General features: G+C 40.7%; 1 protein-coding gene across 1 annotated transcript in view; it reads left to right on the forward strand.

Moving 5' to 3' along the window:
- kctd16b (potassium channel tetramerization domain containing 16b) overlaps positions 1 to 18,181 on the forward strand; it is a 74,897-nt gene extending 56,716 nt beyond the window's left edge. The window contains exon 2 of the mRNA XM_076751400.1: positions 12,563 to 18,181. Within this exon, the coding sequence (XP_076607515.1) occupies positions 12,563 to 13,023 (461 nt within the window). The 3' untranslated portion in view covers positions 13,024 to 18,181. The remainder of the gene's footprint in view (positions 1 to 12,562) is intronic.
- The last annotated feature ends 5,093 nt before the right edge of the window (positions 18,182 to 23,274 follow it).

Here is a 23,274-nt window from a genome sequence, read left to right on the forward strand (position 1 = left end):
TCTAAAGAATGAGAAATGTGAGATGTGGAAGTGGTGACGTCTCCCGCACAATGTTGACTCCGAGCCTCTCAAAAATTCTGGAGGGCAAAAGAGGGTCCTATCTGCTTCTAAGTAGGTGTAACTGATACATGAGCCACCGAGCACAGAAGGAGGCATGAATGTTTTATAAGTCGAGGTGGGTTAGTGCTGTATGTAGCTGAAGTCTTGCATCACATGCACAGACTATACTGGGTCTAGGGGGCAGGCCTCGGCTGACACTCATTATTATGGACACCCAAATAGGCTGTCACATCCCTCGCTGTTGCATCCAGCATCACAGCAAAAACTTCTATTGAAGCTCCATCATCAGTACCCATCGAGGATAGGGCTTGAAAGGACAGTTAGAGTGGTCAAAGAAAGAGAGCGAGCGACTGGGGATGAGGGAGAGACGTTCAGAGAAAGAACTGAAAAGTGAGACTAAAAGAAAAAGAGACAGAGAGAGACAAGTCTGTAAAGGCACTCCATTTTGTTGGCAGAAGAGGATAAGAGGGGTCAGATGACAGATTGGGGAGACAAAGAGTGGAGTGATTGAGACTGGATGAAACAAGCGGATGGAAACCGAGTGAAAATGAGACTGATTGTGGCCAGAGGGAAAAGGAAAAGAATAAAAAAATGAGAGACAGCAAGGCTCAGTGTTGCTAATGATGGAAAAAAAAAAAAAAATAATAAAGCCATCTTTTAAGAGATGAAAAATGGATGATCACTCTTGCGAATGACGATAATAGCGGAATTAAAATGAAACCAAGCGCCATTTAACCTCAGATTTCAGATATAACTGTAACCGCCACAGCATCCGCATAGTGTCAGGATTACTACAGTCATGAGGAAACATTCAGTAATCTGTAAGCAATTACAGTTTGAAAGTAACCTTCCCAACCTTGTGTGTGTGTGTGTGTGTGTGTGTGTGTGTGTGTGAAACAGAAGGATAATGAGTGAACGTGTCTGACAGAGGGACAGAGATAGCGTTCTGGCGAGCGCTCTGCTGGGCAGCGATAATGCCCGTGCAATTGTTTGCCGATTACAACCTGTTTGTTGGTGCTGACATCATAGATAATTCAACACTGGACACCGTGCCAGAGTGCTTCTGTTTGTCAGGAGCAATATGCACCCTGCACTTTCATCCCCACCAACGTAACGTAAGCAAACTGTATATATTTAACTGTTGTGTGTACACGTGTCCTCACGTGTTGAACAAATGTTTGTAGTGCGTGAGCCCAATCATAGAAATCAGATTTTTTTTTTCAGGGGGCTTTCTTAAGATATTTCCTGACTAACTTGCACAACTCTGTGCTGGAGAGATCAGTTGCTGTATTTATTGTTTACGCTGCTGTATGTGCGGTCTGCATTTCCTTCCATCGCTGGCTTGCAGGTGCCAACATTTTCTGCTGCTTCAGGCTGCCTGCTCGGTTGCTTTCAGATTAAAACCCACTCTGTTTTACTCACACTAAAGAATCACCTGGTCATAGGCTCCCGTTAATCACCCATGTTAGCCCGCAGGGAACACATGTGAATATTTGGAATCAGTGCAAAACAACGGCCAGACCAAATTGCAGACATTAAATCTCCATCTGCTGATAATGGTGCAGTTATTACTACTGATTATTATTATTATTTTTTTTTTTGGATTTGGGGGCATATTGTTTAACTCTGAAGGACATTTAAGCATTTGCATAAATGTTGTGTTGATATTTAGAATTTTTTTTTTTTTTTTTTGCACATTTTAAATAAACGTTTGCTGTCCCAATTCACAAACATACAAATGCACTGAATATATAGAAGGATCAAGATGAAAGAAGAGATGGATAGATGGATGAGGAATCAATGGAGGGGTCAAAGGTAAAGTAGTTATGTAGGAATAGTAGATGTAGGATTGATTGCGAGTTCTGTGCATTGATGGATGGCTGTGAACACACCTTAAGATAATGCAGCAGACTCTTAAATAGCCAAACACCTAATTACCAATGTGAGAGTAAAGCTGTGGACAATCCATACATACTTCACATACGACTGGTTCATGCGATGATAACATGTACGTCGTGTCAAGTCTTACCTGCTGGGACCAAAAAAAGGAGAATGCATGAAGCGGCTGATTCATCTCAACGATGTTTGGAAGAAATGCTGCAGTTCGTACTTTTTCCTCTCTAACGTGTATCGATATAAGCAGGCTAGTTAAGAGAAAATCATAAATAAATAATAAACAATCACAGTAAGGGTGGGAGCACTGATGGCCTGGCTTTCAGTGTGCGCTGCGAGAGACAGGCCAGAGCCGGAGCTTTCTTGAAGATCCTTAATTTGCATCAGGATGAATGTTTAAGAGAAGCGTCTTGATATGGTGGTTTGAAAGGCATAATTTGCATGAGTATTATTAATGAATGCAAAAAGAGGTTGGTGCCTCTCTAAAAGCTCTAAAATTGAAACTTTCCGAACATTTGGAGAGGGGGCTTGATTAGCAATCAGGCGGACTGGTCTTCAAGAGGAAAGTTTCATGGCGCCTGCATCAGCACAGCTGCTCTGTGTTTCAAAGTGTTTCAAACTAAGCAAGTCCCCATTGTTGCAATTAGCTTCCGTGCATGTGCGGACAGGGCGCTGCTGGGCTGCTCCACGTCAGCCGCTAATTTTCCTTCATGTTCAGATGATGTTGAATTTCTCACCATACTTCTGAACATTACCAGCTCTCTTTCGATATCTATTTTATCTTTTCTCCACCTACTCTGCTACTACTAATAGTTTCTAATGCTTGAAATGAGAATAAAAGCGAGTGCCAGTGGTATCACATTTGTTCTCGGATATTGTGCCAATTTGCCGAAGTACCTCATGTAATCTCCGAGGAATAAGCTTGCCAGTGCGCTTCTGTAACATATGGTGAGTTATGCATGCATTTTCATGTGTTATATACATTTTTAGACCCAATTGTTACGTTACTGTGGCTTTATTATGATGGTCACACTGAGATTTACAGACTCCAGGAGAGTCAGAGTGGAGGCAATCAATAGGCAGAAAGAATGAGGGATAGAAAAGAGGGTAAGTGGGAAAGAAATATGCTGCTAGAAATGGCAACTCCTGTCACCACATAGTGTCACTCTCTGAAGCGAAATGTGACACCTGCTTCTAGGCAAGAGAGGCATTTTCACTCAGCAAACACACAAAACAAAACAAGCGCGCGTGCAGAAACGCACACGCCGAGGCACACAGTCCTTGAATATAGGGGAGAGAAAATCCCGGCATAGAAGAAGTGGACAGTTTAAGAAGCTGAACAGTCAAACACATCATTTCACGCTGCCTGGCGAGGGACTAATTATGCTGCAACAAGAGAAAGACAGGGGGGAGGAGAGGAAGAAAGAGGGAAGGAGGGAGAGATGAGAAATGCTTCATTTTCGTTATCTATTATGCCAACCTTGCAAATATTGCTGCAACCAAAACAGTCTGCTTAGGAATGCATGCCTCTTGCATTCTGAATATGCTGAGTTTCTGTTTGACGGCTGACGTCTTTGTCCAGAGCTCATTCCCAGGGCCAGGGACAGTTTAATCAATATCTGACCAACCGAGCTTCTTCCCACAGCTACAAACCAGACAGCTGAGATGTAAAGCAGGCTCCTGCAGGTTTGAGACTCCTGGCTTGACGAGCATCTGTCATGCTGAAGTGTCCTTGGGCAAGACTCTGCATCGCTGCCAACTTAAGTTGCTGCTCTTTTGACCTCTGAATGGAGGAGGGGATATAAAAAAATCGATCTCCTCATAGGGATAAATACATTATCACATATTTATTACATTTAACCGGTGATGACATGAGGTTGTGCCTTCGCGCTGGGAGCTGCAGTGGAAAGAAGTCTAACTTTATGGACCCAACGAGCGTTTGTCTGAGCTTTTCAACTAAAACAAAATCCATTTCATTGTAGTGATATCAGCCCTGAACCAGAAAATAGACTCATATGCCCAGAAAATCACACAGGGTACAGCCAGCGTCTCATTTTCCCTCTTTTCTGATTGATTCTCTATGGTGCTACACATTGGTCTGATGCTCAAGGGAGGAACAAACTCTTTCTTTCTGTCTCTCACTTTGTTTTTGTTAGGGTAGACTGAGCACTCAGTCATATAATCTCAGCTTTTCTTGGGATTGTAGTGATAGCCTAGCATCCATTTGTAATTCTGTTTTAAGTTGGAGTATGGCAATCGATCAAAGCCACCAGTCTCCTGATGTGAAATATAGTAGACACTGTACTGTATGTACAATTTGAGGCTTATGCAGTATAGACACTGAGGCTTATTCGGAAAGGCTTGTGGCTTATATTTTATCCTTGTGGTATTATGTTGTTATGGCACCCTTTTACAAAGCCCATTTGTACAATAGTCTGATCCATTCTGTTCATTAAGTGAACAGTGTCTCTGAAAAGAGACACAACACAGACATACTGTACAGCGCTATTGAGTTGAACAATCCAAGCCAGTCAATATCACAACTGCAATCCTAAAATTTGAGCACTGAAATCACTGGCATACCCGCTGTGTATTGATAGAATAGCCTTGGACAGATGAATGTTTATATAGGCAATTAACATTTATGCACAAACACAGACAATGGGGCTAGCTGAAAGGCAGTCACAGATATTCAGGCTAACACTTTCTCCTGTTTTATCGTCCAGTGCCTGATAAAGGTTAAGGTTAGGCCACATTCAAAGAGGGGAAATAACAACTTATTCTCACTCCCAACTCCTCACATATGGACGCACAGTCAGGACCCCTTGGCGTCACTTTTTAAGGCACTGGATACCCCTTTAGGGTCATCTTTCAATACGCAGGACACACAAAAACACATGCGGCTACATCAAATTGACTGCCATAAACTGTTACTGTTAGCCTTATTTGTGCTTTTGGCTGTTTTACTTTGTTGTTTGGTGTGGTACACTTTTCTGCACTTAACTGGATAACGACTGACGTAACATCACATTGAGATATTGTACAACTACAGTTGGTGTTAATTGGAGAACTGGAGGCAAAGTTTACAATTATCTCAAACGTGCACCAGTGTTCACCTGTCATACAGGGAGCCATCCATCACAGAAAAGTAATGCAGCCAGAAGACATATTGAGTGTGACTCACGTTCCCTCAAGTGAAATTTGCTTTCATGAAACAAATTCAGAAAGTCTCTGAGCATTTCTGAAGGTTTTATGCAAAATGCCGGATTTAAGTAAGGCTCAGGGGGACTTAACTGCAACACAAAATAGGCTTTGGTGGTATGTAAGTAAGTGTCTGATTTCATATAGCAACTTCATTATTTTGTTCAAATCAAATGATAATTACTGTCAAAACAAATGCAGAATTTATTTAAATCACTTCTGGTTTCCTTTTTATTCAAAGCTGTTCTCTGTGTTTGTAGATCACCAAGCTAATTTTCATCATTTTCAGAAACGATTAATGATCTGTTGTCCATTCAAATTCAACTACAACACTGGACTGAACTGCTGCAGTGGAGAGGAGTGCAGGGAGTTGACACACAGAACCTGCTAACAGGGGTGTAGACTTGCCAATATTAAGCAAATAAGAAGAGAAAGTAAAAGACGGAGAGAATAAAATGACAAAAATGGAAAGTGACTAATGGAGAATGAGAGGAAGCAAAAAACGAGACTGAGGAAGAGACGGGAAGGCCAGAAGAGAAGGGGTGGGGAGCGAGACACCGTGGCAGAGAGCTGCAGACGCCAGAGTTGAGGTGGGACTCGGGAAAAAAAACTGACAGGGAGGAAGTGATAGATAGAAGAGGTTTATTTGCTTTTGTTGAGCCAACATCATTTATCTCCGACGAACAGCCTCCCAGTGCTGAGAGGCTGCATGACAGAAATCAATCAGAGGGCAATCGTCCATACTCTTCCACTGATGCGCCAACCCATCGATAGAGGCAGTGGGAAAGGAATGGTGCGGGAGAGATGCACGGGGAGGCGGTGAGAAAGGTAAAGGTAGCAGCCAAAATATAGAGAAGGTACAAGAAAAGGAAATAAATAAAAAGACAGCGGAGGAACAAAAGAGAGAAGGGAACTCCTTTGCTGTGCGTGTGTTTATCTACTCATTCAAGTGTCAGTCAAAAGCCCTTTCATGTTTGCATGACCACCAAATACTCCAGCAGTTGTTGTCTTTCTTTCATTTTGAAACTTGACTCGAGAGGGAAACATAATTAGGCCGTTTCTTTTCCCCAGAATAACCCGACATAATAGGGTAAATATCTGAGTCTGCTTGGAATCACCATGTAGTATTTTGGGAACAAAACAGTTGAATCATGCTGTATGAGTTGTTTAAAGACAACTAAATTGATGTGCTTTTTGGATCTCTACTCTGTTTGATTTTGCAAACGTCTGTGTTGTTTCATGTCAAATGGGGATGGAAGAAGGTAAGAGAAACAAAGATGCACATTGATATAGTTTCATGGCCAAATGACATTAACATATTAGATAATATGTTTTTTTTAACAAGTGCTCAATTAAATATATGGATTAACCTTTCAAATGATAAATGGTGTGTGATTTCCTCAGTGTCGTGTGTCTGAATGTGTTCATTCTATTGCAGTGTGAGTGTGGTGTGAGTCAGTCAGGACTTTTTACTGGCCAGTGCTAACACAAGTTGTGGTCCCTGCTGAGATCAATACATCAGAGCCTCAAGCACCTGTCAGGAAGCATTGTGTGCCTGTGTGTGTTTGTGTGTGTGTGTGTGTGTGTGTGTGTGTGTGTGTGTGTGTGTGCATGCGTAATAGCATGTGACAGTCATTAGACTTCAGTCAGACCTCCCGCTCACCACCCTGGAAGAGAAACAACATGAGATCACATGAATCAACTGCTGCACATACAGTATAACACTGAATGTGCAGCCTACACACACACACACACACACACACACAAAGCGAGGGTGTGTGTGCTGAGTGATCCTGGCCAGAGGCACGGCCGACAGTCTGACACCTCTGATGACATGAATGGGAACCCCACCTGACATCAGCCTCCCTTTCTCTGCCCAACGGCATACAGATAATAGTTCCAAGGCCAATGTCACTTACACACTGAGGGATGACCACAGGCATGCACACACATGCTGTTAGTGTATAACTCTCACACACACACACACACACACACACACCCACACACACACACACACACACACACCACATTGAAAAATGTATGATGTATGTGGAGGAAGGGAGGCTGCAGTGAAGCACACACACTGACCAACATCAGGCACATGGTGCATTATCTCACGCATGTTACATGCATGTGCATATATGCATTCCCATGTGCACTTAGAGACACATCCACACAAGCATGCACTCAGCCCTGAAGGAGAACACGACCTTATTGTCACATGAGAGCACAGGCTGTGACATACAGTATACAAGGCCTACACATATATAGCATTTACACACATGTGCTGATGTATGTGCAGAGACACACATGTAAACTAAAGCACACAGAAATACACAAATTTACTTAAAGAACATGCACAATTATGATATTTTTTCTGTACTACTTTTGTCACTTAGGTTGGAATGTGGGATATAATAATAGAAACACAAGAGCACATAATGAATGTAGTCCATATGGTATAACAAAGTCAGGAAGGATTACCATAGGATAAACATATATAAGACTAAATCATGTGTCAAGGCTGAATGTTTGTTCATCTAAGGTACTGCAGGTTTGCTGAGCAAAAATGATGTTTTTCCCTGCCTGTAATTTACACAGTTAAACACCATCCCACCCAGGAGCAGCTCAGTCTTTGTTGATGGTCCCTGGAGCAGTTTGGGGATTAAGTGCCTTGCTCAAGACTCAAGGCAAGTGCTTTCTTGCCCAATTTGCTCCTGAAGGTGTGACTTTGAACCAGCTGCCTTCTAACCACAAGCCCACTTATCTACCTTTAGGCAGCTGTTTTTGCATTAAACAATGCAGGAGATCTATTGGACTGTGATGCAAAGCACACTATATATCTGTGCACACTCTAGTTTGAATAGATTACTTATTTGTGAGGTTGTTTGATGTCAACACAAGACATGTTTTCCTTGTTACTCTAATTCAACACATACCTTGTTTTCTGGCTTGTTGGGATTTAATGCATTTAAATGAATTAACTAATATTATTCATTGGGGTTATATTATCAAGAGGCAGCTGGACCATTTAGTTGTTGAAAAAAGTCATTATAGAGAGAGACATAAAAACTCTGGCTTTAGAAGTGTAGCCTACAGTACAATGAATCCTTTTTATCCTTTGTTAAACATATATATATATATATATATATATATATATATATATATATATATATTTTTTTTTTTTTCTTTTTTTTCTCCCCCCCCCCCCCCCCCCCAAAACATATATCTCATATCATATATCTCTAAGTACTTTTTTAAAAATCTCTAATTTTATTCTGTCTTTAGTCTCATGTTAATTGAACAAGCAATGAGTAGGTAACAGGATTAAGTAGGTGACGGGATTTTAGAATTTAAACACTTAAAGGTGCCATAACTTACAAAAAATAACATTAGTATTCCAATTTCCAACACATGCTTGCTGCACCTCCTCCTCGCCTCTGGTGATTTATGCTACATTTTTCCAAAACTGCTGACATAAACGTGGGCGTGATTGACAGGAAGTGGGGACGCCCTCTCCCCAAGACATCTCCTGATGAACAATGAACCTCAGGTTATTTTTTGAGTGAGTGGATCATTCAGGAGAGTCGCCTGCCTGTCACACAGAACTGTCACATTCCTGGCATTCAGGCAGCTAAAATGCCTCGTCTATGACAATAACTAGACAGGAAATTGGTCCATCCTTAAAAAAATATATCATATATGCTTTTTCCACATGGGGAAATTCAGCTTTGTTGTGTCAGAGCGCATGCAAGATCTACATGACGCCTGTTATACAGCAAGGCCACCAACATCTCGTGTCAAACCACCGACTTAGCCGACTGCAGTACATGGACAAGATATTGCCCCATTAAACAGGGAGATTTATGACTGTTTAAATGGCCTCAGGTGCAAAATAACAAGAAAACTTTCAATTAAAAACGTCCACCTTGAGTGATGGATGCGGGCATCCTTTGGGCCACTTAGCAACAAGATGCATCACTCCTCCCCAGTGTAATTAGAATCAAACAGTTTGGGTGGCAGCTATAGCCTTTAGACTGTGAAACCTTGACCTTTAATTATGGCACCTCCATCAGTGTAAATTTGGAAGCTCCAGAGCACACTGCCAAAATGCATTATTCATCTATGGTTGGGCAAAATTAGATCAAATATCAAGCTTGAGGCAAATAGTTTGACCCTTAATACTAGATCAGACCAACTGAAGAAAACAGTGGATTGTTCATTGCAAATCAAATTAGCAGTGTTATTACAGTATCAGTATTAAGATTTTAATAAGTTATGCCTGAACTTCAGGGTACCCTTGCTTTGGACTTGGATCAAATAATGGAACAGTTTACTTTGTGCCTAATGATGGAGAGGAGTTTTGATGTAATGCAGAAAACTTGAGCAATAAAGAAAAATTGTTCAAGCAGACAAGCAGAAAAGATGAACATAACGTAAACAGTGGTGTAATTTTCACCTCAATTAGCTAGACGATCTAACCATACAGTGGAAATACCAGTGTAAAAACGCAGGTCTACACATTTACAATTATTTTTTTTACTTCAATTAGCAGAGGAAATTGGTTTTACTACTAACATGACTCGATGTGCTACGGAGCACTAACGCTGCACCACATCCTTTCTGGAACATAATTATAGTATCATTGTGTAGGTGAGGGTAGAGACACCGCTCAGTGACTTATTTTACTAATCCCAGTTATCAGCACTTGGATTTTAAAGTCCCTGTAAGTGGTGTCCTCAACTGAATTATATGGCACTCGATAGGAAATCCAACTGGTCAGAATGATAAATCAGAGCCCTCCGTGGTAGTCTTTACTGTTAGCGAGGCTAATAGCCATTCACAATACCTGTAAATTAAAGCAGCATGTCACTGTCAAGACTTGACAAACTAGTATGAAGAGCTATACGCAGGTGGATATATTTACTAAATGCCAAAGTTTAATCAGAATGTCATTTATCAAGTTACAGATGCAAGGCGACTCACTCACACAAGGCGACGCACTCATCCCAGTTATCACACACACACACACACACACACACATACATAACAAGGCTCTTGTGACATTTGTTATAAAGCGGCTTTACCCGCCTGATCGTGTTAATTTTATTTGGACAGGCAGATTGGCTACTGGCAGACTCAATAATTCACCACAGTCTAGGGCCATTTTTCAAAACACAAATTACAGGTCTGCATCTCATCGATCAGCGGGCTACCTATTCACTCCGAGACATAAATTAACTCATGTGTCCCGAAACAAAGGTTGGAAAGATGAAGAGGACCAGTCAAAAGTTTGGACGTACCTTCATGTCCAATGGTTTTTCTTAATTTTCTGCATTGTAGATTAATACTGAGGACAAAGAAACCACCACTGAGGGAGAGCAAAAAAAAAAAAAAAAGAGTTTTTATTATTGTATTCGTAGCGAATTGCACTGCTGTAGTAGTGTATGCTGTGTCTTTGTCCAAAGCAAGTGTATTTGTGTATAGAAGTGTTTGTGTAAGTGGGAGCTATAAATGCAACTGGTAATTATAAAAATGCAGAGCTGCATCACTATGGGTGACAAAGGGTGTCACGTTCCATTTCTGTCACTGCCTCTGATGAGTGATGTTTATTTCCCATACAGTTGGCAGCCATGTTTGTGTGTGTGCGAGCGTGCATGCATTTCCAGTTCTGCACTGGATGTTAGTCCAGCTGCACTTTAGACTTCCAGTGGGAGTCAGTGTCAAAGTAATATTTCCTCTATTTATACTCACATAAACGCAGTTACGATATGTAGCTGCTTGTGAGAAATACTCGGAGGAACAAATCTTGGCTGGATGAATTGATTTCTGTTCTGCTGTCTCTCCATAAAAAAGCCAAACACGCTGCTGAGGACAAAAGGAAGTAAAACTAAACGGGCGTTTATTTTAAGCAGCGTTATTTATAGTCTTGTACTATCTCGTTTGAAGTGAAATACTCAGCAGCGCATGAAAAGAAACGATGGTAGTATTGAACTTGATGCGGAAGCCTGTACTTGTGCGCGTGTGTGTGTGTATGTGTGGGTGTGTTTGATAGTGTTGATGGTGAGGGGTGGGGCTCAAAATCAGAAAGGGTGGTGTTGCACGTTGTTTGCCTCAAGGGTTTTGATCTCTCTGCTCACTAAACAGAGAGGAGTCCATCAGCAACAGATACCCTTTTAATAATTCAGGAGGCTAGCATGAAAAATAAATGGCTGCTTCCTACAGTTAGAGGTGTGGTGCTGCTCTGGTTCCTCTGAGTCTTTCAGCCTACTGTATGCTCACACAAAGGTTAGACTGAGCAATTGATTCCTTTCAGCGATGATTGCGGATCACTGCTTTTGACTCGTTATCGGTCAAGACCACAACTACTGGGCAGCTGCCTCAACCCCATCTCTGAGATACTCTGCTACATTTCCAAAATGAATTCCTGCTCAGTGTGTGCTCCGGGTCTGGTTAAAAGAAAAAAAAAAAAAATGCTGTGGCACTCAAATCTACTGATCGTATGTTTGAGAGAAAAGCAGTTCAATAGAAACTCTCCACTGACTTGTACCGCTTCAATTCCAGGCATTGCACAGCATTTCAAAACATTTGAGGGGTGATGGAAAATACTCCAGAGGTTTGCCAAGTAATCATGGATTTGGTGGTTTGCGGGTCAAAAGATTTCTAAAGATCCAAATGTTTTTAATTACTTAAGACTTACTAAAGACAGCCCTTTCTACGATCTAAAGTTTGAGATTAATAAATTGGCTGGTGAACAGACTAGCAGACGTCAGAGAATCAAGCTGCACATACAGTATTTGTACACCTCTATTCACCTCTATTCACCTTAAATTGACGGGCTCCACTCTCCTACATTTTTTTTCTGTACCAATACTGCCACAATTTCTCCTCCAGCAGTTAAAAATCTTTGCAAAGTCACAAATTCTTCCACTTGTCTGCAGCGACTCGTCTTTCATTAAGTTTAAATACCATTGCCTTCAGCGTTTTACTGTAAGTACATTTACAGCATGTCAATCTGGACCTTCAGTCTGTTCTTGCAAAGCTCTTCCACTTGTCTCAAGTGCCAGCAGGGATCTATGAGGGTAGTTCTCTGAACAATACAGGCTTGTCACACAGTCAGGCAGCTCACTTCCATGATTAGACTGGAAGCAAGCCAGTTGTCCCTGACGCCATATCACTTTATTCTAGGTGATAGCCGTTTGCTATTAGCTGACTTTTCTTCCTTGTCTGTCTTCGGTACTTCTTACTTTGCCTTTCTTCTCCCGTCTGACTAATTTGTGGCTCTTCTTTGTGTCATTGTCTCATTTTTCTCTTTATGATGCTTGGTCCTGAATGAAAGAAAAGGTGGAAACATATGGCTCTGCCAAGATCTAATCTTAGCTCCCTCTCTGGTTCTCTCTCTTCCCAGGTGGTCCATCACGTTGGTCCTCTCCTCCATGTGACTGCTGCTGCAAGAACCACAAAGGTGACGGCGAGGGTGAGAGTGGCACCTCCTTCAACGAGCTCTCCACCTCAAGCTCTGAGAGCCAGTCAGAAGCCAGCTCTCCCCAGGGAACGGTCATCTGCGGCCCGGTCAGCCGCCAGTCACACCCCCACGCCAACGTCCAAACCCTGGACAGGCCGCTGAAAAAGGGCCCCATCGCCATGCTGCAGCAGTCCGAACAACGGCGGAAGAGTGACTTGCTGCGCACGCTTACGGCGAGCGCCCGTGACACCAGCACCAAGAAAAGGCCGGCGAAAGAGAAGCTGACAGTCGAGGAGGAGCTGGAAAAGTGCATTGAAGACTTCCGCAAGATCAAGATCCCGGAGAGGTTCCCCGAGAGGAAGTACATGTGGCAGGCCGACCTGCTGAGAAAGTACCGCCTCTGAGCCAGGAAACAGGACAGAGGGAGCAGACACATGAGGCCAAGGATCAGTTTACATGTTTTTTGATCAGGACCTTTGCAACAAAAGGGTGATAAAACTAAAATCATTTGAATCCAGATTCACTGGGAAACTTCACCTTGATGCCAGTAGGTTGAAAGTCGACACAGAAGCTAGTGAGAAGCAGAAAAACCAGACTGTTCTATTATTGACATATGTAGTACGTACGTGTGTGTATGTAGCTTAGGCCTACTGTATGTACTGTAAGTATGTGCTGTACCTTGCTGAATGCTTCAGAGCTTTGAATAATTTATCCCTGAGGACCAATCCAGGTGGGCACAAGACATCCTCTATGAACCCATCAACCAACTGATGGCTGGCTAATGGCTACACTGGGGGTTACTGAGGGTTACTGGACTGCACACACTGTCATCTGTCATCATTTCACCAAAAAAACACAAAGACACTGATTTAGTATGTGAATGTGTGTGTTTATGTATGTGTGTGTGTGTGTGTGTGTACGCACCCAGGTGGCCTAGAGGTCACAGATAAATCTGCATCAGGACCATTAATAATTCATGCTGTCCCGACAGTGCTCTCACTATAAATACACCCAAAGCTCTGTGCTACCAGGGTGGCGTAAACAGCTAAGTGGATTACTTAACTTTCAGGCAACATTTGGGGACTTGACTGAGGCAGGAGGAGGTACAATTTCATCAGCACCACAATTAATTTTCTTCTTGTAATATCAGTTATACTGCAAACGTACCCCAAGTGAATGTAAGTGCCCTGCACTGCATTGATTTTTGCCGTGTTGGCGAGATGTGGAGCAATACCCAGGTTCCTGTGTGAAGGATAAGTGAAGGAGTAAAGGATCTGATGTTCAAACCATGGGGAAATATAGAGGTTCAATAAAGAAAAGTCCTGATTTAACACAGCTGTACACACACACTTACAACATGTATTTTTGCCAATAACAAAATGAGCACAACACTCCTTCATGCCCACATACAAACACAGAAAATGATCAATCATGAGGTGATTTAAACCATGCTCAATATGACACCAGTAAATACAGACAGAATAGGACAGGATTGCTACACAGACTAACCCCATCAACGCATAGACGGATGCTTTATACCCTGACTGCTGACATGCTAATCAATAATTATTAATGACAGGGTCCGGTGATAGAGTTGATAGATGTGGCTCTTGTTTGCAGTTATTAATGAAGCTCCTGGGTTACTGACAAAGACAAGCTGTTTGTGTATTATTATTATTCATGTATTCATTTATATACTCCTGGCTCTGTCAGAGTCGATGGGATGTATTGTGATGTGGTTACAGAAACAAGGCAGACGGCTATTTTAAAAGAGCACAATTCAAGAACAATTTCATTTCACCAGTTGTTGTTTATTTAACTGGACGTTCACTGGATTGAATGTTACTGACAGAACGATTTATTATTTCAGGGTGCAAAGTAAATTATTGACCGGAGTAATTGAAAGAAGTACACGGACATTCGGTGATGATGTAAAGATAAAACGTTTTCTTTTTTAGAGTTTGGTGGTAAACTTTTAAATATGATAAATGCATTTCAATCACTGTCATATCAGTTTATTTAAACAGCTAGATTTATTCACATCACAATCTCTGTTTTAGGAGAGATATAAAAGGAGAGAGCACATATAAATAGGAACATATTGTACAGCAGGTTGCGCAACAGTCAAAAAAAAAAAAAAAAAAAACAGGAACAAATACACAATGCAGTGAAACGTAATGTTAAGATCTTTGATTGGCACAAGAAAATCAAACGTTAACCTCTTTTGTAATTTAGGCCATCTGTGATGGGTAAATAAAAAGCATGCTCTCCAAAGTACTGTAGAAGCAAGCTTCCAAACCCTCATTATGTCCAATGTGTGAGACAAATTTGATCAGATTTAGTTTCCAGAAGAGGAAGTAGCTGCTTTGTTGATCCCAACTTCAGGTAAGAATCAAGGTATTTATGAATCGTATGACAGACAGCTGTGATGAAACATGTAGTTTGGCATAGGAGGACATAAATACTAATGAACTGACTTGTACAGATGAATGTTCAGAATGAAGGACAATAAAAACAGAGACAGACAGCGGAGAGCAATTTCCCAGAGGAACTGGACAAAAACGTCTCATTATTTGTTACCGCAGCTCAAGAAAGCGCAGAGGAGTGGGCTTTATAAACAATCACAGCTTTTACAAAGCACAAAGTATAAAGTTGATTTAAAAGCACTGAAAAATAAGAGCAAAATATGCAGAGTATAAAGTTATTGAAAGATCAGTTTATTTAAGAACATCCCTGATATGTTAATAGAAGAGAACAATTTAAAGATATGCTCTATTATACTTATTTTTCTATCTAAAGACCTTTAAATTAATGGTTTATCAAACGCCCATATGTTGCCCATAAAATGTATTTCCTGTGAGAGAAGAAATTTCTAATTGTATTCAGCCCACATGTCTGCTGTGGTTCATTATAGTACAAAGTAAATGCAGTTGCAATAGGTGCTAGATACAAAGCAACCATTTTCCTCATGTCAATACAATGAATATGACTTATTTTTCTACATTGCGGGAATATTACATTTTCATTTTAAAGTCATTTATCTTATCAGTTGGAGTTGCTATATGTTCATCCAGACTACATATCATATGTAAATAAACATCATAAATCATACCTAACCAGAATAATGTATTATACTCTCTGTAAATAACATGCAAATCCATGAGGTGTGGCTGCTCCACTGTTCTTAGTTATGCAGTAGACTGACGCTAATGTAATACAGCCATTCTTGTTTTATCACTTAGAGTGTTTGGCCATCAGGGATGAGGGAAAATATAATACACACCTAGAACATATATATATATCTACCACTATAACAAATGATGAGCTGCTCTGTTTTCAAGACAACAGTGTCATAAGCAGCCTGTCAGCACAGTTGCTGTCAGGTGACGTCTCAGTGATGCTGGACAGCAATCAATGGATCTGAAAATGAATATTCAGGCCCTAAAACATCAATGAAAAAACAAAAAGCTGACTCGAAACTGACAAAATAGAAACTGAACCCTGAAGCTTTTTATTTTTTTTGTAACATATCGTGCAGTCAGAGAGTGTTAGGACGGTGATGTGTTTTTGTTGTTTGGGCTCTGTACTCCAGAACATTGGCTTTGAAATGAAGCAATGACGATGGGGTGAAAGTGCTGACTTTCATCCTCTAACAGTGTTTGAGGGTGTTTACATCCATACTGAGTGAACAATGGAAGACTCATAGCTATCCCTACACCAATTAAAAGACAATGCAGCAGGACAATGACTAATCTGCAAAGTGTTGTTGACTGATCAAGTCAGTCACTTCACCTCAGTCCAACTGATGAAGTGTTTTACTGATGAATACCAGACTGAATGCAAAAAGCGCCTAAAACCGGCAAGAAGTGACAGCTGCAGGAGAGGCCTGGCAGAGTGGGCAGCATTGACTGGATTTGCAACCAAATATTGAAAAAGACAACTCTGTTTGGAGGCTATGTTTCTGCATTTCCCAGCCTGTTATCTCCTGTGGATGTAAACACCCTCAAGTTAAAGCTGAGAATCAGAACTTTAATACCGCAGTCTGTTTCATTTCAGATCTCTGGAGTAAAGAGTCAACAAACAACGCAACTGACTGTACTTTATATACATCTTTGTACAGGTTTGTATGCCCTGTTAGTTTTCCTGGTCTGAACTAAAGGAAGAAGTTCACTTCTATGTTGTTGGACGACAGCAGTACAGCAGGTTCACACTGCCCGGTTACAAACAACGAGGGCTTGTGATGAAAAGTCACATGTATGCTGGTCTTCCTATAACTTAAAAGTGCAGGAGGAAATAGCTACTTTTGAGCATTAGGCCAGACAATAGTTTGCCTCTGGTTAATTGCTGCTTTGTAAAGCTTTCTAAGAACAGCATGCTGACATTGACACTATACCACGAGTTTCTCCTTCTACTCATAAAATGTGTGTTTTCAGTTACTGGTACAATTATTATCTGGCCAAAAGATTCAAACACAGTTTGAATAAACTAGTGCAAACATGATTCATGGTGATTGTTGGTGAGAGAACTGTTGCATCGCTTTCTGTATATTTTTTTGTGAAGTTATTTTTGACATCTGCAGTAGTTAGTCTTGCGCTGCTCATATTCAGCCCAGTTAAATTGTGAAAGCAAGTTGATATTAGGGATCGTGTTTGCTCGACTCTGCCTGCAATTTTACAAATGTGTTGGGTTTGTTTACTTTGAGATAATTCAACAACAATGCCGATCAGTCACAGAACTCTACCTGAGAGCATTTTCAAGCACAGATTTATCATAAGACGTATTCAAATGCTGTTGAACAGACACGGAGTGAAAATGAATATCAAGACACCTGGTGGCCTTCTAGAGTAGACTACAGCTGTTTTTGCACAATGTATAAAGCTAACAAAGAAATACAAGCGAGAAAGTATTTGAAAAAGAAATAAATATGTTAATAATCACTTTACATGCACAACACAGCCAAAATTAATGTGTCTGTCATGAGAGAGAAAGATTGTAGATCATGCTGACCAGTTTTCACCCTCAGAGCACATGACATTCAGTTCTTTGGGCCTGAAAAGAACACAAGATCATGTAAATCTTATTGATAAATGACTTTTCAGTCAAATGTGATGTATGAAAAGGAAGAGCGACTGTGAACTGATGTTGAGTTTGTCAGTTTCTGTTGTTTTGGAGTGCCCGACTACAGTCTGTGATTTTCTTTCCTGAAGTTATAGTCATGCCCTGCTAGTGAAGCCTGTGCACATGACTGCAGGCCCGTCTTTATTGTCCTCCTGCCTTTGAGGAGCCTGCGAACCACAAAGAAAATCACATTATTCTGATACCACCACGGTAGATCTGGCACATACTGTTCAAAAACAAAAGGGCGTCTGTTTTGATTATTGTTGTTCTGACACGAAAAAGAAAAAAGATAAAATGGTTCAGAAACATTGTGAGCATGTTGGTATACAAAACTTATAACAGATTTAACTTAGTCTGTTCTTGTGAAAAAGGTTATGTCAAAAACTGATATTTAACAGAAAAAAGAAAACTTGCAAAAAAAAAAAAAAAAAAAAAAAAAGATAAGCACAAATGTGTTGATAGTGTCTGCTGTTCCTCCACAGGTGTATAACATTATCAAATAGAAAGTGAACTCTGCAGTGTGACCGAGCTCCTGCAAGACAGAGTGATTCTCACCAGGGGCACGGGATCGCAGTTCATGGAAACACCATGAATCATTCAGAAAATAATAAATACTATTTTTTGGTAACTATGGAGTTATTTAACAAACTGTCTTTCGAGTTTTTCTGATCTGAAAATACGTAGATTTAGTTCCAGAAATTAAACTGCATGTTATTTGTCAACAGCCAAACATCCGTGGTGAGAGTTGCCCTGTATTCCAGGTGTTACTACGTCTGCCTTTAGAGACAGTACAATTCATCTGAGAGTCTTTAGATACGAATCATATAGTAATTTTGAAAGTGTATGACAACAACCAATAAACAAGACATTCTGTACAGCGACTAAGACTTGTATTTATTCCCAGTTCTTATCTGCTTTGGCTGTGGAGGTCACTAATCCTCTGGGGTCCACGCATTAACAAGAAAGTAAATAATGAGTATCCATGTGGCATGTGCACTACTTCATGCTCACTATCCCATGATGCAATGCTTCCCATTTTATAAATGATTCTGGACAAATCTGTGATGACATAAACTATGATTCATGTGTTAAAAGTCTTAACATCTTAATTTACTGCTAACTATAAAGTAAAATAGGTGGTGTTTACCATATAGGGAGTAATGAATGAACAAGAAGTCTATTTTCATTTCCCACATTTAACACGTAGCCTAGAATAATGTGTTCTTTAAACATGTCTGTCATTGATTTAGCTTGGTGTTTTTCTTTTGTCACAGGTCACAACGGACCTTGGACGCACATGCAGACTAGATGAAATAGGTTCAATTAAAAGCCTTCACCAAAGGGGTTGGGCAGGCAACAAGCTGATCATAAACAAACAAAAGGGTGGCAGGCAAAAACACAAAAGCCAGAAGGTAAGGCAAGAACAGGCAATCAGACAGCTAAAAGTGCTAAAGCAAGCAGGACAATCTGACAAACAACAAGGCTTAACTGCCCACTATATGTACTGAGAGGCTAATGAGGAAATTAGAGGCAGCTGTGCAGGTGAGTGATGTGATCTGCAGGAAGAGGAATGCTTGACAATGAAGGGGTCCAGTCCCACTGTTGCTAAGTCTATGAAGGTTTAACAATATCTGGGACCATATCTATGCTCCCTAGTTAGTTCCCTAGAAAGTCTGATGATGTTGACTGAAAACAGAAAGGGCATTATTAAATTCAGAAACAGACCAAGCACTATGAAAGGCCTCTGCTCCAGCAGGTAATTATATCAAGCTCTGCTGTCCCAGACTTCATGAAGCGACCTTTCCCACTTTAGGCCCTTCCACTGATCATGCAAATGATGTCCATTAAAGTCTATGAGGGATCAGTTCTCTGGTCGGCCACTGGGACCAGCCATCAGACGTAATAGATGCAAATAGAGCAGGAACCATGATGACGTTTTTCCTATCAGTGAATGATGCAGACACATGCTGTTATTTATTTAAATCGTCATTTAACATGAAATACTTGTCTTCCACCTACTCCAAGTCCTCTAACAAAACTTCAGGACAGCGAAATCATCTTTTTAGCAACAGCATATGGAGAGATATCTGCTATTTCTGTCAGACTGGCTCGTCCCCTGACAATGCAGTTAATTATACTGATTTCAAAGTCCCAATCAGGAGGAGAAAGTCTGGTTGTGAGGGAAGAATGCATGTTTCATGTCCCTCTTTGTAGCTGCCAGCTCTCCATGGAGGGGAAGAGCGGGGAGAGTATGCATGACAGGCTTAAAATAGCATCAGTGGGATCAGCTATCTTCTCAAGATCAGGCGATGGGGGCTACATGTGGTTCTCAGCGCTGGCCTGAGCAAGCGATGAAGAGACTGATAAAAGAGGAAATGGGTGGGTGAGGGGTGTGGATGGAAGTGTAAGGGAGAGGTGATGAAGAGTGTTGAAAGAGGGAAAGATAGTGAATTAGGATGAAAGGTGAGAAAAGGAGGGGAAATGAGGCAGAGGCAACGGACGGCGGGAGGGAGAGGTTAGAGGGTGGAAAAGATAGATGCAAGTGGGCCGGGTAGATGGAGGGAGTGATTATAAGGCAGGGAAGAAATACAAGATAAGTCACAGAAATCACGGATAAGAAAAGGCACTTTGTAGGCAGAGGAGGAGCATAAAGAGGTGTCGACACAATTGGACTAAGGGTGGAAAGTAAGCAAAAAAAAAGGCAATGCGATAAAGATAAAGAGCTACGAGGAAAAACAAAAAAAAAACAGGAGCAAGTGCAGGGAGCCGTGCTGGTTGTCAGCATCCATCTCCAAGATAAGAGCTCAAGCTACATGATCTGTTTTCGAGCATTACAGATGAAAGCGAGCGCTCCTGCACTGCAATCAGATCAGCCGTGTGTATCGCCATTGTTGCCACTAGCCGGGATGATTTTCTCAGCAACACAGCTGAATGATGCACACTGCCAGGCATTGTGGAGCAAACAATGGTACAAGCCTGTGTGCACAATGGGCTGATCCAGCTTCAGCTGTGTCCTGGAGCCACTATTGCGTTGACAAGATTAGTAAAAGGACATTTAATGCGTTATCTCTTTTTCTCTGTGAGTTGAACCAAGCCAAACATCATTTGAGGTCATGCTGTGCAATGAAAGTCACACAATAGATATAGCAAGCCCGTTAATATACTGCAGCAGACGTGTCAGAGAAGGGCTAACAATGGCAATGACAACACAGGAAGAGACTTGGGACCTATTGTGCTATTTGCCCATCTTTTCAGTGTTGGACTTCAGAAAACATGACATTTTCCTGACTTCCTCACTCACTCTGTATTTTTTGAGTGTCTCCTCATAAAGTTAAAGTCTAACTGAAATGACACTGTTATTTCCTTGCAACAGGGTACCAAAAGGGAGACAGTTATGTAAAAATGACAGGTTAAATTGATAAAGGTTTATCCTGGCACAATCAGTTTGTCAAGATTTGTCAAGGTGCATCGCTAATGTCAGCTTGCAGGCTAGATAACTAATTAGCGAGTTAGCTGCAGCACATTACAACACTTTAAAAATGCCAAATGTCATTTTTGGTCATTTTGAACCCGCTACCAAAACAACCATTTCTCATAGCTTGCTAGCACTCTCAGCACAGGTTGTGGTCTCTCCACGGCGCCGCCGAGGCTCAGCCAGCTGGCTCCACACACATACACCAACATGCTCCTTCAGAGGCCAGTGGACCAAAGGAACGGTTTCGATCTTTGCCCCAAGACCACTTTCCTTTCCTTTAATGATAATGAATTATTATAAATTCATTTTAAAACCCCTTTAGGAAAGACAAAGCCTTACTGTGATTTCTGTTTGACCACCACTCGCCCTTTTTTTGATGGAGCCCCATTTAATTGTTCTTCTTGTTTTATTAACATGCACAAAATGACACATGCATGCACAAACAAGCTGGTGATGGTGTACACATCCTCCCTGTGATGCAAATGCAAATGCGTAGTATGACTTCCAGCGGTTTCACACCACTCCTGGTAGCACTGGACTGGCCAAATGCAAGGGAGAACAACATGGATTAGCAGGTTTCCAGATATTTTTAATAAAACAGCATTATAAATGTTTTATTAGACAGGAATTGCATTCAATATCTTTGTTAGGCCTTAATGATCCAGGCAATGCATTTAGGTTAGAACCTGTGAATGTAAATAATACATTGTTTGCTACAAGAAAACTCCACAGGGAACCTTTAATAAGCCTTTTATGTCTCCTGGGAGATTTAGGTTAATTATGGTTTGTTTCATTATCTTTGGTTTTACACATTGCCTCAACATTTGTGACATTGCTATTGATTTGAGACTTATGATAAACCAATACAACCACAGAAGAAAACATTTGTAAATATGCTGATATTTGCAATTCTGATTAAATGCGGACAACATATTGTCTTATGCACATTTAAAGCTTAGGACAGTGAGCATTTCAAAGAGCTTTTTTTAATTGAGTGTGTTTTTTTATCTGCTGCTTTCCTCTCCTCTCTCACTAACACTTGTGCCCTATAAGGACATATCTCAGAGGAACATACGGGAACACAACGAGGAAAAAAAAAAAAATGAACAGAATAGAAAAGATAAGCGCAGCACATGACAGTTTGCTAAACAGAGCTCCTGTTGCTGTTCTGTAGGTCTGAGATTTCATTTCGTTTGACACATATCTTCAAATTTCATAGACATAAAGTTGAAATTGAAATTGAAATGTTAAAGGACACAATAAATTGGAAGACTGACTATGATGGGTAAGGCAAGTTTACTTTCCGTAATGCATTAAAACATTAAGAAAAGAAAGAAAAACAGTATAAAAACATTAAAATGCAAATTATAAGGATAGAAACCTAGAGGCATAAATAAAGGATAGACATGCACATTAAACAAATGAGATGGGGGGGAAAAAAGCTTAAAAGCCTTTTAAAATTCATTTGTTATTCCATTTGAGCTATAATAATTCAGTATTTAAAAACTGAATACAAAATGATTTTTGAAAGGCCGCTTTTTTTTTTTCCATTTAGTTTTTAATGCGTCATTTAAATTAAGCAATTCATTAATTCATTATAAATCAACACTGAAAAAGACTGTAATTATTTCAGTGGAACCTGCCACAGTGCATAATGTATGAGGCAGACATAGGATAATGGGTAACTTTCAAAAAAAAATGTTTGTTCATCTCTAAAAGCCATAATTCAACACATTAATTTAGTGATGAGATTAATGTCGGCATTGTACTTTCTAATGCGACTTCTAATTTGCGTTGATTTAAATGATTCACCTGTGAATTGCAAATACTGCGAACGTTCCTGATAACTGGTTTTCACGCCATCAGGATCATTTAGCACTTTAGCGTCCGTTTGTACAGTGTGTTGTCGCAAATGAAGGGAAAGCCATTTCCAGTTAGAGGAGTCACAACCCCAGTCCATTAGCCTGCTGTTGTTAAGACTGACTGCAAATTATAGGGTGAGATGTGTTAAACGCATGCGAAGTGTTGATGCTGTGTAAATGAAAGATTCATTTGCTGTCTT

This window comes from Chaetodon auriga, chromosome 15, assembly GCF_051107435.1.
Source record: "Chaetodon auriga isolate fChaAug3 chromosome 15, fChaAug3.hap1, whole genome shotgun sequence".
In the NCBI taxonomy this organism is placed as follows: Eukaryota; Metazoa; Chordata; class Actinopteri; order Chaetodontiformes; family Chaetodontidae; genus Chaetodon; species Chaetodon auriga.